At 43.5% G+C, this 13897-nt stretch overlaps 1 protein-coding gene and 1 long non-coding RNA gene across 4 annotated transcripts; one reads left to right on the forward strand and one right to left on the reverse strand.

Annotated features, from left to right (window-relative positions):
• Positions 1-172: 172 nt before the first annotated feature.
• LOC100693637 (BTB/POZ domain-containing protein KCTD1) lies at positions 173-13674 on the reverse strand. Of its 3 annotated transcripts, none has more exons than XM_013275922.3 (5): positions 10345-13670; positions 6438-6634; positions 5691-5835; positions 4491-4796; positions 173-1764 (listed from the first exon to the last, which is right to left on the reverse strand). In XM_013275922.3, exons 1-5 carry the CDS (start codon positions 11947-11949, stop codon positions 1609-1611), a joined length of 2409 nt encoding a protein of 802 aa, XP_013131376.1. In that variant the 5' UTR covers positions 11950-13670; the 3' UTR covers positions 173-1608. The 3 variants fall into 3 exon arrangements, with proteins under 3 accessions (XP_013131376.1, XP_005457341.1, XP_019201028.1); XM_005457284.4 differs by having other exon boundaries at positions 6438-6629; positions 10345-10570; XM_019345483.2 differs by lacking the exon at positions 173-1764 and having other exon boundaries at positions 4717-4796; positions 5675-5835; positions 10345-13674.
• LOC112842422 (uncharacterized) lies at positions 5687-7650 on the forward strand. Its single transcript, XR_003214180.1, has 2 exons — positions 5687-5881; positions 7331-7650. It is a non-coding gene; the product is annotated as an uncharacterized LOC112842422 (long non-coding RNA).
• Positions 13675-13897: the final 223 nt, after the last annotated feature.

Consider the following 13897-nt stretch of genomic DNA (forward strand, 5'->3'; position numbering starts at 1 on the left):
TATCTGTGGTAATGTGCCAAATGTCTTTTATTGAATCAGCTCCTCTCAAGCATTTTGTGGTTTCTTACATAATTGTTGTAATTGTTTGACGTAAAGCCTCTGTGTACTGCAGCGTCATCATGAAAGTGACAAAAAGCAGCATCAAACCAGTTTTCCTAATAATTTTACATGATTAGTTCAGCATTTTGGAAAATGTGCTCCTTTGTTTTCTTGTTGTGATCTGATTGATGGCTACTCGTGTTGGTTAACCGCATCTCCACAGTGGTGGGCGGTTTTCTGTTCAACATTTGTTCAGTTTTTTACATGAATATGAGGTCGATCTGTCCTCTTAATGTCAGACAAGCACATTTTCCAAATGGCTGAACTGTCCAAAGTGCACAATGCCACTTACAAATGAAGAATCAAAGTTTTACCTTTTCAAAATAAAATTCATGACAGATTTGTGCATTTAGCCTTTTAAAGAGCCTCAGTTCTTCATTCATAAAATTATCTTACAGTAATTATGCAGAACAAAAGATGACATATGAATATACCATGTGGGATTGATTCCTTGTCCCTCAAAACACGTTTGAAAAACCAAATACAAAATACATTCATTTCTCTTTTTTTTGTAGAGTCTTGTAAGTTCTCAAAGAATGAGGAGAAAAATTGTGCTTCTACAGTAAAAATGTTGCATGCCATAAATAAAATTAAGGCTTAAAAAAATAACTGAAAAGCTCGGTTTGTTACATGTTTTTTTTTTTTGCTGTACCAAAAATAAACCTGTCACACTTGCATCAGGTAAAAGTAACTGATGGTCTTCGCAAGTATTAAAGCTCAATGTAAAGGTTCATGCAGGCAAGGCTTCATATTTACACACTGTATGTTCAATGCAACCGTGGATAAGTTGAAAGCACAGAAACCAGCATCGCCTGTGGAAAACGGTTTCTGATGATCTGTGGGCCACTGACTCACATCTGAAATGCAAATGTTTGTGTACAGATTTGATGTGATGCCCTCATGATTAGATATGTGTGCGTTAAAGGAGAAAATGAGCATTGGTTAGCTCTCAGACATGTAACACACGTGTGAGTGTAGAACTACAGACAGGAAGACCTGAGGCTGTCACTGCTGCCAAAGGTGCATTTACAAAGCAGAGTTACGGATCTGAATACCTTTAAAGACGAGATTCTAGTTTTTGATTTCCAACAAATCTAAACAAAATCTCTTACATGTTTTTATCTCATCACAAGAAGTTATTAAAAAAATGTATCTTTTGAAAAATCTTTATTTACAGTAATGGCTGGATTTGCCAAACTGTTTATACTCTGGTAGTGTGACATAGACTATCTCTCTAACTTTAAAGTTAATATTGACAATTTTGGGAATCACAGGAAGGAAAAAATATAGAATCTTGCATCAATGTGATGAAATAAATTGGCGAAAGGATGGCTGTGTTGTCTTTTAATTCAGGTACTACCTTACGTTTCATATTTGAGGATTAGACCACATTTCGCACGTCCTTTGGGGTCACTCACTTTTTTGCTGCAGAGTGAGAGAGTCTGTGTCATGTGACAAATTCTGTCCACGTACTTGCACAGAACAGATGTGCACTCAGGTCTTCTGGATTTAATGCAGGAGTTCCTGTTTTATTGCTTTGAGGATCAGGGGGCGTCTGCCTTGGATCTCCCTTCGCAGAACGTATTCACTAAACAGGGAGGAATCCACTCCGCCGCCACACGACCCTGTGATGAAGAAACCTTTTTGCTGTAGTCGTTCCAGCACCTGTAGTCAGACATAAGCCAAATAACAGCAACACAAGAATGAGAACAAAACATTTAGACGTGATCTCTAATGTCTCGCTGGAGTCGGGAATACTGAAGAAAGGTGGGACTTGTTCAGCATTTGATGCCGCTTCCACCTGGGTGTTCGCCACACCTCAAGAGTTGAACCTGCGAAGTGCATGCATTAAAAACTGCACTAATTTTCATCATCATGCATACCAATAACTTTATCACACCTTTACCAAATACTCCCTGGTATCAATACTACACTTACGCACTAGAGCACATAATAACCACCCCCACTATATAATGGCATTTAAACAGTTTAGAAATAGACTCTGAAATTAAAGCCTCCGCAATAAAGTATGGCTTAAGAAGCAGTGTAAGCTGCCTTCAACTCATCTGACCTGATTTCCCTGGGCAGTTTGTTAGATATTGTACATATAGTCAGTATTTAATCAAAGTATCAAGTCTCTGTGGAAAAGTAGGTAAAAAGGGATAAACAGCCCACTGGATTATAGATGCTTGCTGCCACTGAAAGATGCATTCCTGTGGAGGAAATCTTTTCTGTGGGCTGGGGTGAAGTCCAGCTATTAATTAGTGCGTCAACCCTAATTATGATAATCACAGTAATTTACTATAGATATCAGAACACACTAGTAGTATTAACAGCACAGCTCTACAGGGGTTTAAATAATATCTAATAAACTCAGATTAGTTCATGTAAATGGGGAGTCTCCTTCACACACTAAGGTTAATTATGGAGTTCCACAGGGCTCTGTGCTGGAGCCACTATTCTTTACACAATGGTAAATCCAGAATTGAATTTAAAATCCTTCTTTCCTGTAGTACCAACTCCCAGTTTGGATTTACTCTCTATATATTTATAACCAACATTGCATTTAATTATTAGTTGTTTTTAAAGTCTGGCTCTCTTCAATACACTCAACCAGTTTCTGGAGATGGCTGCCCCTCCCTCAGCGTGGCTGTTCCAGAGAACTTCATCCTTCCCACTGTCCCAAAGCGCTTGCTCATACGGGGTCATCCAGTTGTTAGGGTTTTTGCTCTATTATTGTTAGGCCTTTACCATAGTACTATAGTACCTCAATCCAACTGTTTTTAGGTCAGTCATGATGGCTAACTATACTTTATAAACCTCCCATGAAAAATGTATTTTCTGTCCTCTGTTTTTGTTCTTTTCCCCCTGACTTGTTATGAAATGGTCAAATCATTGCATTTTGTTTAGAAAGAGTATTTGACAAAAAACTGATGTTTTTGTGTACAGTAAGTATGACTATCAAAGGAAAGCAAGCAGCCAAATTTGTGTGTCTTTCTGATTTACGGTTATTCTCTGCACTTCTTTTGTGTTTGTGTTTAAATGTGTTGCTAACAATACGTAAGCCAGAGGCCCCAGGACCCAGGGTCACTCTCCATCTTGTCTCAGAAAAACCCATCAGCCTATCTGGCCTGAAACACAAATACTTCAGAAGGAGTCCATTAGTTCGCCTCTCTGAGCCTTTCCTCCTGAGGTGAACATGGTGACATTATCTCAGTCTGCCCTCTGGAGGCTTCTGCTCTGTGCTGCTGGTCTGTCTTACTGAGATCTCCCCCAGGAGACAAAGGCAGACAGAACCTCATGTGATGAAATGTGTCACCCGCCTCAACACAGCGCTGTTACAAACCGACTGTCAGCATTCACAGAGTATGCTAACATCACATAAAAACACATCTCCCATCAGGCTTTGATGGATGGTGGAAGGGTGGCACCTGCCAAAGACGGAGCTGTCAGATAACAGGCGATGGCACGTTTTAGAGTCCTAGATATCATCTTGACTCCTTTAGTTAAACTGCAGCTTGAGACTTTGCATTGAACACAGCTATGGGTCACAGTGGTGCTGTTTAGCTTGACTCTCTCACACTGGGTGGCTGGACGGTGAACTTCTAAATTCCAGGTCCCATGTAACATGTCCATCTTTATGAAGGATGGACATGTTCAGAAGCAACACCCCAGACGCTGTGGTGTATAAACAACCTATGACAGGATGAATATAAGCTTTCATGTTCACGTCAATGACCCTTCCATCTGACATTGCAGCAGAAATCAAGGCTCATCAGAGCAGGCGATGATTTTTCAGTCTTCTGTTGTCTAAATTAGGTGAGCTGTGCCACCAGTTTCCTGTTTTTAGCTGACAGTAGCAGCTGTGGGCTCTTGCTCCTGTAGCCCATCTGCTTCGAGGTCTGACATGTTGTGCATTTAGAAATACTCTCCTGCATACTTTGGTTGTAACAAGCTGTTATTCGAGTCCCTGTTTTCTTCCTGTCAGCTGCGGTCATTCTCATCAAACCTCTGGCATTAACAAGGCATTTTAGCTCAAAGAACTGGACTGACTTTTCCAACCGTTCCATGTAAACCATGGTTGGAAAATCGCAGTAGATAAGCAGTTTCTGGAACACTCTGAGCAGCCCGTCTGCCACCAACAGCCACGCCACGTTCTGACACTCTGTGAACTTCTGCAGGCTGTCTTGACTGTGTCTACATACCTAAATGCTTTGAGTTGATGTGATTTTCTGATTAGAGGTTTGTATTAACAAGCAGGTGAACCCAGCAAAGTGGCTACATGTGTATTTCAATATAGCTGTCCTTTTTAAAAGCACTTAATGGTCTCACTCCAGCATCTGACATGTTGAGAGAATATAAACCAGTGTGGCTCAGAGGATGTTATGTACCTGAACTGAGGTGAGGTGACAGTAGCCGTTGAGCGGGAAGCGGAGCACGTGTGTGGGGTCCTGGTTCCAGCTGGCGTTCATAGAACTGTAGACGATATCAGTCACCTCAGGGAAAATCTCCTCCATCAATGCCCGGGAGGCGCTCACACTGATCCTCTCACCGAGCTCCGGCGTCACGTGGACCACAACACACTCACAGTCTCGAGAAACGTCCCGGCGCTCTTGCTCAGCCCTCCAGCGCTCCAGCTCGGTCTTTAGAGGTGCCAGCTGGAAGAAAGTAGCCTCTTCGTAGAGCAGGGAGTACTCCTGCAAACACACAGCAGAAACAAGAAAGCACGCTCAGAAGCATAAGTGCAGTCTTATACAGGCCAAAAGAACACACACAGTGCACACAAATATGCACACATGCAGATGAGTACACAACACCCACCCAAAAAAATGCAAAAAACTCCACATTTTCTTGCCAAAAACAAAGTTTAATAAATGCATTAACACATATAAAAGGCTCGTTCAGTACTTTAGTACTAATGGTGTACTAAAACCTTGGTAGCAGCTGCTCTGCTGCTAACACACTAATGGAAAGGTTTTAGTCGAGTGCCTCTCAGAGGAAGGAAGACGCTCATTTTCATTTATTCTTTAAACAAATCACATACAAAACCTTCTGATTCATTTGAAAGCTCCTACAAGCCAATGAAAAAGTTTACACACACTGGCTGCAGGCAGTTTTCTGTTTGGGTTGTCATAATTGTGATGAAGAATTAATGAAGAGAATGAATGTGTCTTTGGCTCTGACTTGCTACCTCATTCTCGCCTGAAGTCACACAATGTTGATAACAGGTAATTTCCCTGATGCAAATATTAAGCCACTGTTACTATAAATCCTTTTGTTTCCATGCATTAATCAGTTTTGGGTTATTTTGCTGCCATAACATGTTGCCTTCCAAGATTAATGGAACAACTGCCAAAAATACTCATTTATTTACACTTTTTTATTTGTTATGGCTCTATGTTTGAGAGAATATGACAGAAAATACAGAAAAGGACAATAGAGTCACTCAAAGAAGTCTCAGGTGCTGTAAGTGACAGGCTCGTGTGTCACGAGACTATGACAGGGGTTAAAGTCTTTCTTTTGACATTTGTTTTCCTGCTTTACGTCACGCAGCAGCGGTGAACTGTGGAAGTACCTGATCAGGCACTCACTTTGAAGTCATCAGGCAGGAGGAGCTTGGAGGTTCGCAGGAAGTTGAGTATGTAGCGGAACATGTCCCCATCCCGATCGATGAAGTAGTGCTGCTTCAGGCTGTCCAACACGATGGGCTCTGTGCCGTCGAACAGACGCCCGATTCTGCCCCAAAGAGAAGGACACAGGTTTCTACACTCAGCGTCTATGGGTAAACTAAAATGTACATGTTGCAGCTAAATCATTTCCTAGCTCACTGAATGGTAAATGCTAAGCTAATTTTAAAAACTAGGTTCAAAGATGATCAGGTTTATTGTAACAGTGTACAGTGATAGATGGGATAGAATAGGCTTATTTTAATCAAATCTTTGCTGTTTGACGAGCTGAGATATCTGGATTCCCACATTTTCATTCATTTGTGGACAGCCGACCACCTTTTTCCCAAGAAGCAGGAAGTATATTACCTCTGCCTCTTAAACTATTCACAGATTTAAACTTTCTGAACAAATAACTGAAAAGCAAACTCTTTCTATATTTTGCTATGCAGAGAACCCAGTAACACCAACTTAAGGGAAAAATAATCAATTTGCATTTAAATTTGATAATTCAAGAATAATCAGTAATGTTGAACTAATTTGTTGATTAAGAGCTTTTGATATTGAGGTGTTGAGGTGGATTACAGTGTTAGGTTTACTCATACGTCCACCAGCCATTCTGTGTATTTTAATGGGGGGAATGCATTTTAAAAACTTGGATGTGTGCCTCACCTTGACTCGGGGTACCTGGTGAGTGTGGGCAGGCTGCTGGTGTACATGTGTCCTCCTACATCAATGTGGACTGGTGCGTTGGTTTTGGTGAGCTGAGCTGGTGCCGGGATTCCCGTGGTGCACAGGGGAGACATTGGAGACCAAGAAGCCAGCTTCTGACTCGACATGCTGCTGCAGCTGCCGCTGCGACGTCTGTCCTGGGACACAAATACACGCTGTAGTGATGAAGGTGCCAGTATATGAAAACAAGATAAAATATAACCATGAATATCTCCACATCCATGGACATAGGTTATCTTTAAAGTTAATACATTGGAACATAATTATCACCAAGTCATGGAACTGCTGTGTGTGTTTTTAAACAACAATTTAACACAGTCGGGATCACAATACATTTGGTGATGCATGTAGCAGAAGGCAGCTATTTCTCCTCAGAGCTGGGAGAGACCAAAAAGCACAGACACAAGTATGTATGCACTGAATTTCCATTAATCAATGACTTGTATTGCAAAGTTCAACATACTGGGGATCTCATTTCTTTCTGGTGTCCTTTGCCCCAACACGAACAGTCACACTACACACTGCAGTATCGCTATCATTCTCATTGAGACCAGGTCTGTCACCACTCGCAGTCAGTTGCAATCTTCAGAAGGAATTTGGGTGTCAACACAGCAACAAGACAGCAACAAGTCGGCCTGCTATCAGTTTGGATAAAGCAAACTGTTGGAGAGGCAGGGAAATCTAGCAAAGAGGGGAGATTTGTCCCCTTCAGCACACTCATTTTCATCGCCACCCACGAGTTTTGTATTAAGAGTAAATGTGACTGATTGCAACATGTTGGCAATCTGTGTTTATAAATTATGCAGCAATTATTTCCAAATCTCTCTCTGCAGACTGAGCTGGACCAGCTGGAGACGGGTATCTTCCAACAAGGCGAACTGCACAATCACCTCTGCAACCCTAAGTGCAGCACCTGCAACCTTAATGTGAACAGCTGGTCGCTGCAGTTACTTGCAATTGGTTGCCATCCTGATTTGGACCATCTTCACATGAGCAACATGTGAAGATGGTGATCAGTTTTATAAGTCAGAGAGACATATTTTACAAATGAAGAACAAACTGTAATAACATCTTCTATAATAGAAATATTATAGGTATTTTTGCATTGGTGTTAAACTATTTGTAAAGATGAATTCAAACCGGTAAGCAGCCAGTGAGTGAAGCGCTCACAGCATGTCAGGAGGGAGTCTAAGAAACTTTGATACAGGTTAAACTAGAGAAATCTCTGCGTGTTGTCATGTTCTTCTCCTTGATGTGAAGTTATGCTCCATAATAAATGCATCTATCTGCAGCTCCTGAAGGATGTTTTGTGCTTGAAGCTAAACTGGCTTTCACCGATGTTTGTATAAAAACCTGCAAGCAGGCTGGTAAACCTGATCTGAACAGTTTTACAGAAGAGCTGATTACTTAGAACAGTTCCTGCCAGGCAGACTTGGGACTGTCAGGTAAAGCCAGGAGCCTGACAGGAAGCACAGAAACACAAGGACATCCTGTCAGCCTCACAGATACGACTCGGTCAGAGCTATTCCTGATTGCCTTGTAGGCTACGTTATAGTGCCAGGTGTCTGGCACGAAACAAATCATTAAGCTCTGAAAGAAACAATTGGCAGCCTGGTAGGAGGCCAGTGCCTGACAGGCTGGGAACACACGTCCTCTGGGCTTTCACTCTGCTCCTCTAGACTGATCCACCGTTTCCTTTAATTCTGTTCCAACTGCTCTTTTCAAACCTGTTCTGCTCTAAATGACTGTGTTCATGTCAGTTCAACTACACTGAACACTAAATAAATGTGAATCGTCTGCAGTGAGGATATGCCCTGAGCACTTGCTGTTACTGGCTACATAAGCTGTAGCACTGTGTCAGTTTATATATTATGATAATATGGAACAATTCTATAATAAGGGCAACAGATGAATATGTAAGGGATTAGCTTACTAAGTAATCAACAACCAGTACTGCTAAAGAAAAAAGCAGCGCCAGAGTGTAAGCAGCAGTTTAAGCAGAGATAAGCAGACCTTCCTGCCAGTGCTTCCAGCTCTCTGAAGGGGACACTGAGGTGTTTCCAAGCCAGACAGTAGAAAAACTCTTCTCTGGCCTGTTCTGGGTCTTTCCCAGGGTCTCCTTACAGAACATACGGGAAATACCTCATCTAGATGGCATCCAAGAGGCATCTCAGTCAAATCCCCAAACCACCTCAGCTGGTAGTTTTTAATGTGGAGGACGAGTCTCTCTACTCTGAGCTGCCCCTGAACGACCGGCCATTAAAGGTGAGCCCAAAGATCATTTTGAGGAAGCTCATCATATCTTGTGGCCATAGATGAGGGTAGGATTTCTGCTGTGACTCTGACCTTTCACATTCCTGGCTCATCTCCCTTGCCTTAATTTTTCAACCTCACAGAGTGTAAACAGTTCAACTGTCTTATTCATCATTTTAACATTTTGTTTAATGCTTTGCTTGTATGTAAATGTACATCAAATTACATATGAATAACTATCAGAGTAAGCACCAAAAAGGCCAAACAAACAGACAGCTGAGACTCGGCACTCACACGATGTATAGCAAGTACAGATGATCACATCTATACAATCCGTGTGTGTGTGTGTGTGTGTGTGTGTGTGTGTGTGTGTGTGTGCGTGCGTGTTGTGACTGCCGAACAAGCAGTCTGCACCCTGCAGCTATGGCACCAATGCATGGTGGATAAATTCATCAGCAGGTATAGTTACCCTTGGCAACAGAGGGACACTCCCAAAGACAAATCACTGCTTCTCCTCACATGATTGGCCCACATGGACAACACAATTTCCTACAGGGTGAGATTCTGTAATTCTGTATTATGTTTACATCAGAGCAACTTATGTAACAAAAATATAAAAATATACAATCAGATCTTTTTTTACCCACTTACTACTGATTTAAAAACAAACAAATACATGTACATATTTCTGAGCAGCCCTTAGTGATAAACATTTGTGACTACAAAGTAATTATTTTCCCTCGTTCCAAGCACTAGAGCTGCTGTTGTGGAAATGGTTTTATATGTTTGTAATCCAGAATAAAGGGTGCACAAACTCTGGTATTGTCCTTTAAGCTTAGCGTACTTTAATATTCTACTTTCATTATTTCACTGAAAAACTGAGCACAATTGTAATGTTTTGGTATCCAATTACAACCTAGATCTGAAGAACTGAAGGCTTAATTAGGCTTCCAGATTAGTGTTTGTAGGTCTTTATGTGCATCGATTTTCACACTACGTGGCACAACTGAAGTAAACTACATGATTACAGATATTTTATGTCATGTTCAAGATGTTCAAGAAACACGTGAAAATAGCACAGAAGTGATGAACTGCTTTGTAAATGAAGGGTGTAATGGTTAGGCATCTGTATTTATTTCTTTTTTTAAAAGTTTGCAACAGCTTTATTTATTTATGTATTTATTAGGCTGATCTGATCCCAAATGTCCCTGCAACAAGGAGCCAATCACCCTGATACTGATCTACTTCTTAAAGACATAACGTCGTATTTGCCAGTGAAGCGAAATAAAGTCAGAGTGCTTACTAAAGTAGCTTACTCAAATACAGTTTTGAGGCAGGTGTGCTTTTCCTGAGCGTCTGTTGATTTTAATTTGACTTTAACCCACTAATAAAGCAGTTAAAATAAAGTTGTTCATAGATTACAGCCCAGCCTAAACACCAACTAGTTTAATATTTTATTGCGCTCTTACTAAAGGACAGGCTACCTCCTCCTAAAGATGGGCGTCACATCGGTACCGACTGACTGGCTGTCGGGTTTAACACGGGAGGCTTGAAGCTCCAACACATGAAAACGGATCGACAAGTTCCGGGTTACCTCTGTGGGCACAGGGGACCGGGCACCGGACTGTGCGAGACGGGACTCCGTGGCTGTGGCAGGCACCGACTCTCTCTCATTCGGCTCCACGGGCGACTCGGCGCGCTTCCCGGGGCGCACACAGCGCTTCTTGGCAGAGGGAGCTCCCGGGTCGTCCTCGTTGCTCTCCCTCCTCGCTGCTGCTGCTGATGTAGGCGATGTGTTCAACGTCTCTGCTTCTGTGCTTTGCTGCTGATTCAGATCCGCAGCTTCGCTGACCCGGCGCAGGTACGGGATCACGAGCTGGAGGTGGGACTGCGCGTGACCATTGACCGTTTCCGAGGTAACGTAAAGCGTCGTCGAGGGCTTGAAGCCCGCGGCCCCCACGATGCTGTTGAGGGTTGCTATGGAGACGGCACCGATGCAGTGGTTGGTGTAGGTTTTCGAGAGCTTGGCAGCGCGCGACAACATCTGCATTCTCGTGCCCAACAGGTTCTTCCCGATGGCTTTGTTCTCGTACCACGTCACGTCGCTCGCGCAGCAGTGGTCCCGGGGCCGCTGGAAGAACGCCCTGCACAGCGGGTTCCGTTTGGACACGTACCGGACGAAGCTGGCGTACGGACACTGCTCCGTGCCTGTCTCGTACATGCGCGGCAGCGTGTCCTCGTCTGCGTCCGGGCGCTTCTTGGTCCAGGCGGCGGAGCGGGACTTGTGATATGGTCCGAGAGCTTTAAAATACACAAACTTTCTTCCGTCCTCGTCCACGGCCAGACCGAACGAGTCCTCCTCCAGCTCCCGCTGGTTCTCTCTTCCCCTGGTGCAGAAATACATGCAGGTCTCAAACCAGACTTTGTTCAGAAGCCCAAACGGGGTGTCGGTGTTGAACACAGAGGACTCGTACAGTTTCCGCAGGTCCGAGCGCGTGATGGCTTGTTTCTGCACCACCGGACCGGCACCCTGCTCCTCCAGCCTCCGTATGACCGCGGCCAGGGTCAGGTTAGCGCTGCGCAGCTCTGGGTCCTTGGTGAGGTCCAAGGTGCGGCAGTAGGGCGGTTCGTTCAGGTAGCGATTGAGAGAGCTCCGGATGCTGATGAGGGAGGACTTGCTGTACAGCTGTCCACTTTTGGAGCGCGCCTCGGCGTAAAAGGAGCGCAGCACAGCGCAGAGCGCATCCTTGTCCAGAGTTTCAAAGTCTGGACTTTGGGCTTTCTCGCTGAGGTACTCCCTGAAGATCCTCACGGCGTACCTGGTGGCCAGGCGGGTGTTCTCGCTCAGCTTGTTTCGGTCTGACCGCTGAAGTTCTCCCTCCGGGTGAGACTCGTGCCCGGAGGGGATGTTGCCGCCGAGTGGGTCTGCCTCCCCCTCCTCCTCCTCCCTTCGGTCCATACTCCGCATAACGACCGCTTGTGTCTGCGCGGCGGAACCGCTGGAGTCCAGCACTGTGCTCCCTGACTCCCACTCCACTCCATCTCTGTCGGACTCCTCGTCCTCCTCCTCCCCGGTGATCTGGACCTCCTGGATCTCATCTTCATCTTCCTCCTCATCCTCCTCCTCCTCATCCCTGCTCCTCTTGGGGCAGCTCATCTGCTCCTGCTCCGTGTCTCCGCTGCCAGGCATTCTCGCCATATTGCGGTCTGTGAAGCAGTCCTCCGGCAGCGCGCATGCGCTATATTGGACCGCAGCGCTGAAAGCCTTTTGTGTTTAAGTGACCTTCAGCCGTGCACGCGTTTTTTAAGGTACTGGGAGCGAGCGCAGCGGGAGGGTAAATTTGGAGGCGCGCTCCCTGCCAAAAAGGCTGCAGTATTGGACTGAATATTGGACCAGCAGCACGAGCACTGATGAGGAAAATGGCAAGACTGCAGTAGTGCCACCGCCAGTATCCAATACTGTTTTACTTTAGAAGCTGTTTGATACTTAACAGGAAAATTACCGGAAGGCAGCCAAGAATGAAAGAAAAGCGACAATAAATATCACGCAGCTTGTTTTAGTTGCGTACACGCGTGGATAGCTTAGGTGCTCGTGTGTTTGCTGCACCAGTCACAGTTGGTGCCTTATAAAAAGACCTAAAGTAAGGTCATGATACAAGCACGTGGATCAAGCAAAAATGCACATAATGTAGTCCAGTTTATACGGTTAAAACCCCCCAGAACTGGAGTTCATTGAAAATTCAATGTCATTTATATATTTTGTTTATTGTTGCAATGTAAAGAACATCAAGGTATATCTGTGACATGAAAGGTCAGAGCTCATCTTTCTTGCTTTGGACCGTCTATGCATACAACATTAAGGCAGGGAGGGGGCGATGCACCCAGATGCGTGTCAAAATATTCAATCAGAAGTCACAATTTAGAAAACATTTTTCAGGCACGTGACTCACGTGAGAACTGGGAAAAGTGGACATCAGAACCGCAGTAGTTGGAAAAGCCCATGTTTTTATTATTTTTATTTTAGGGAACTTGCACCCCTAAAGTTTATCATTCAACTACAGAAGCCTTGCATTGTAATATAATGGGGTTGCCTTCACCTAACAAGCTTATCATTTCAACTGCTGAAAAATGAAATTACTGTTACTGTGATTATAATAAAGTGGCATTAACATAAGGGGTAGGAAGCAGTACAGACAGGAGAAAGGAGCAGCAAATCTATGAGTCCTTTTAAATTCACCAAACAATACAGAGAGCAATCTTTAAGCCACAAAAACTATTGAACTGAGCTAATAAATCAAATTGATCGGAGCATTTCTTGGATATGAGCACCGAGAGTTTTGTGCTTTTTTTGCATGAACAACATTGGTATTTGTTGAGGGACATTAGGATCTAAAAGAGAAGCACCTGGACCTTTGGGCCTTTCATTCATATCATTATCTTCATATCATTACAGGCTGTGTTGCTGCTACTGTTAAACTGTCAGTCATGAAGTGTTCATATTTTAAAGCGATGTTTATTGAACACAGACTGAAAGAAAGTCCTGTTTGTGAAACCTCAAGGTGAACTTTGAAACTCGGGACATATGCTTCAGGAAACTGAGGGACACTGCGTGCTCAGTGTGGTAGCGACTTATCAAACGTGTATAGAATTGAAAAAATAAACATGTATTCAAAAACCTGAAAATATTGAAGCCATAAACTCATCAGGAAAGTGTTTATTGAGGTCAGAAATGAAGTGAGCAGTAGGATCATTTTCTCATAGACTTTTATACAATTTGACTCCTTTTCTTTTTTAAATAAGAGTTACCCCCTCCTGCTCGCAGAAGAATTGGTGCACTGCATGCATGTACAACTCTACAACATACGGTCCTTTAATGTGATGGTGGCCTGTTTGTCAATTTCAGCAAATCAGCTGACCCAGGTGCTCAGGTGACCTAACCAACAGCTTTAGTGCCTAAACCAAAACAGAGACTGGAAATAAAGGTAAAATATAAAAATACAAGTAGCAGTCCTTGAAATCTGTCTTCTGGGTAAAAGTGATGGTTTTTCACTGTCTATGTGTAAATGGAGACTTTTAAATGATTTATTGTTGCAACATGTTAACGTACATTTTATAAATTAAGCCACTAAGTGCATTAAATGTCAGTA

The sequence above is a fragment of the Oreochromis niloticus genome, linkage group LG15, assembly GCF_001858045.2.
Source record: "Oreochromis niloticus isolate F11D_XX linkage group LG15, O_niloticus_UMD_NMBU, whole genome shotgun sequence".
In the NCBI taxonomy this organism is placed as follows: domain Eukaryota; kingdom Metazoa; phylum Chordata; class Actinopteri; order Cichliformes; family Cichlidae; genus Oreochromis; species Oreochromis niloticus.

Bases quoted from the DNA above. Each gene is read 5' to 3' on its own strand.
- LOC100693637 (XM_013275922.3), bottom strand. From the start codon at position 11,949: ATGGCGAGAATGCCTGGCAGCGGAGACACGGAGCAGGAGCAGATGAGC. The intron at 5,836-6,437 runs GTGAGGCACACA...TCTTTGGGGCAG, and splicing joins ACCAGGTACCCCGAGTCAAG to AATCGGGCGTCTGTTCGACG. The intron at 4,797-5,690 runs GTGAGTGCCTGA...GTGTGTTTGCAG, and splicing joins TCCTGCCTGATGACTTCAAA to GAGTACTCCCTGCTCTACGA.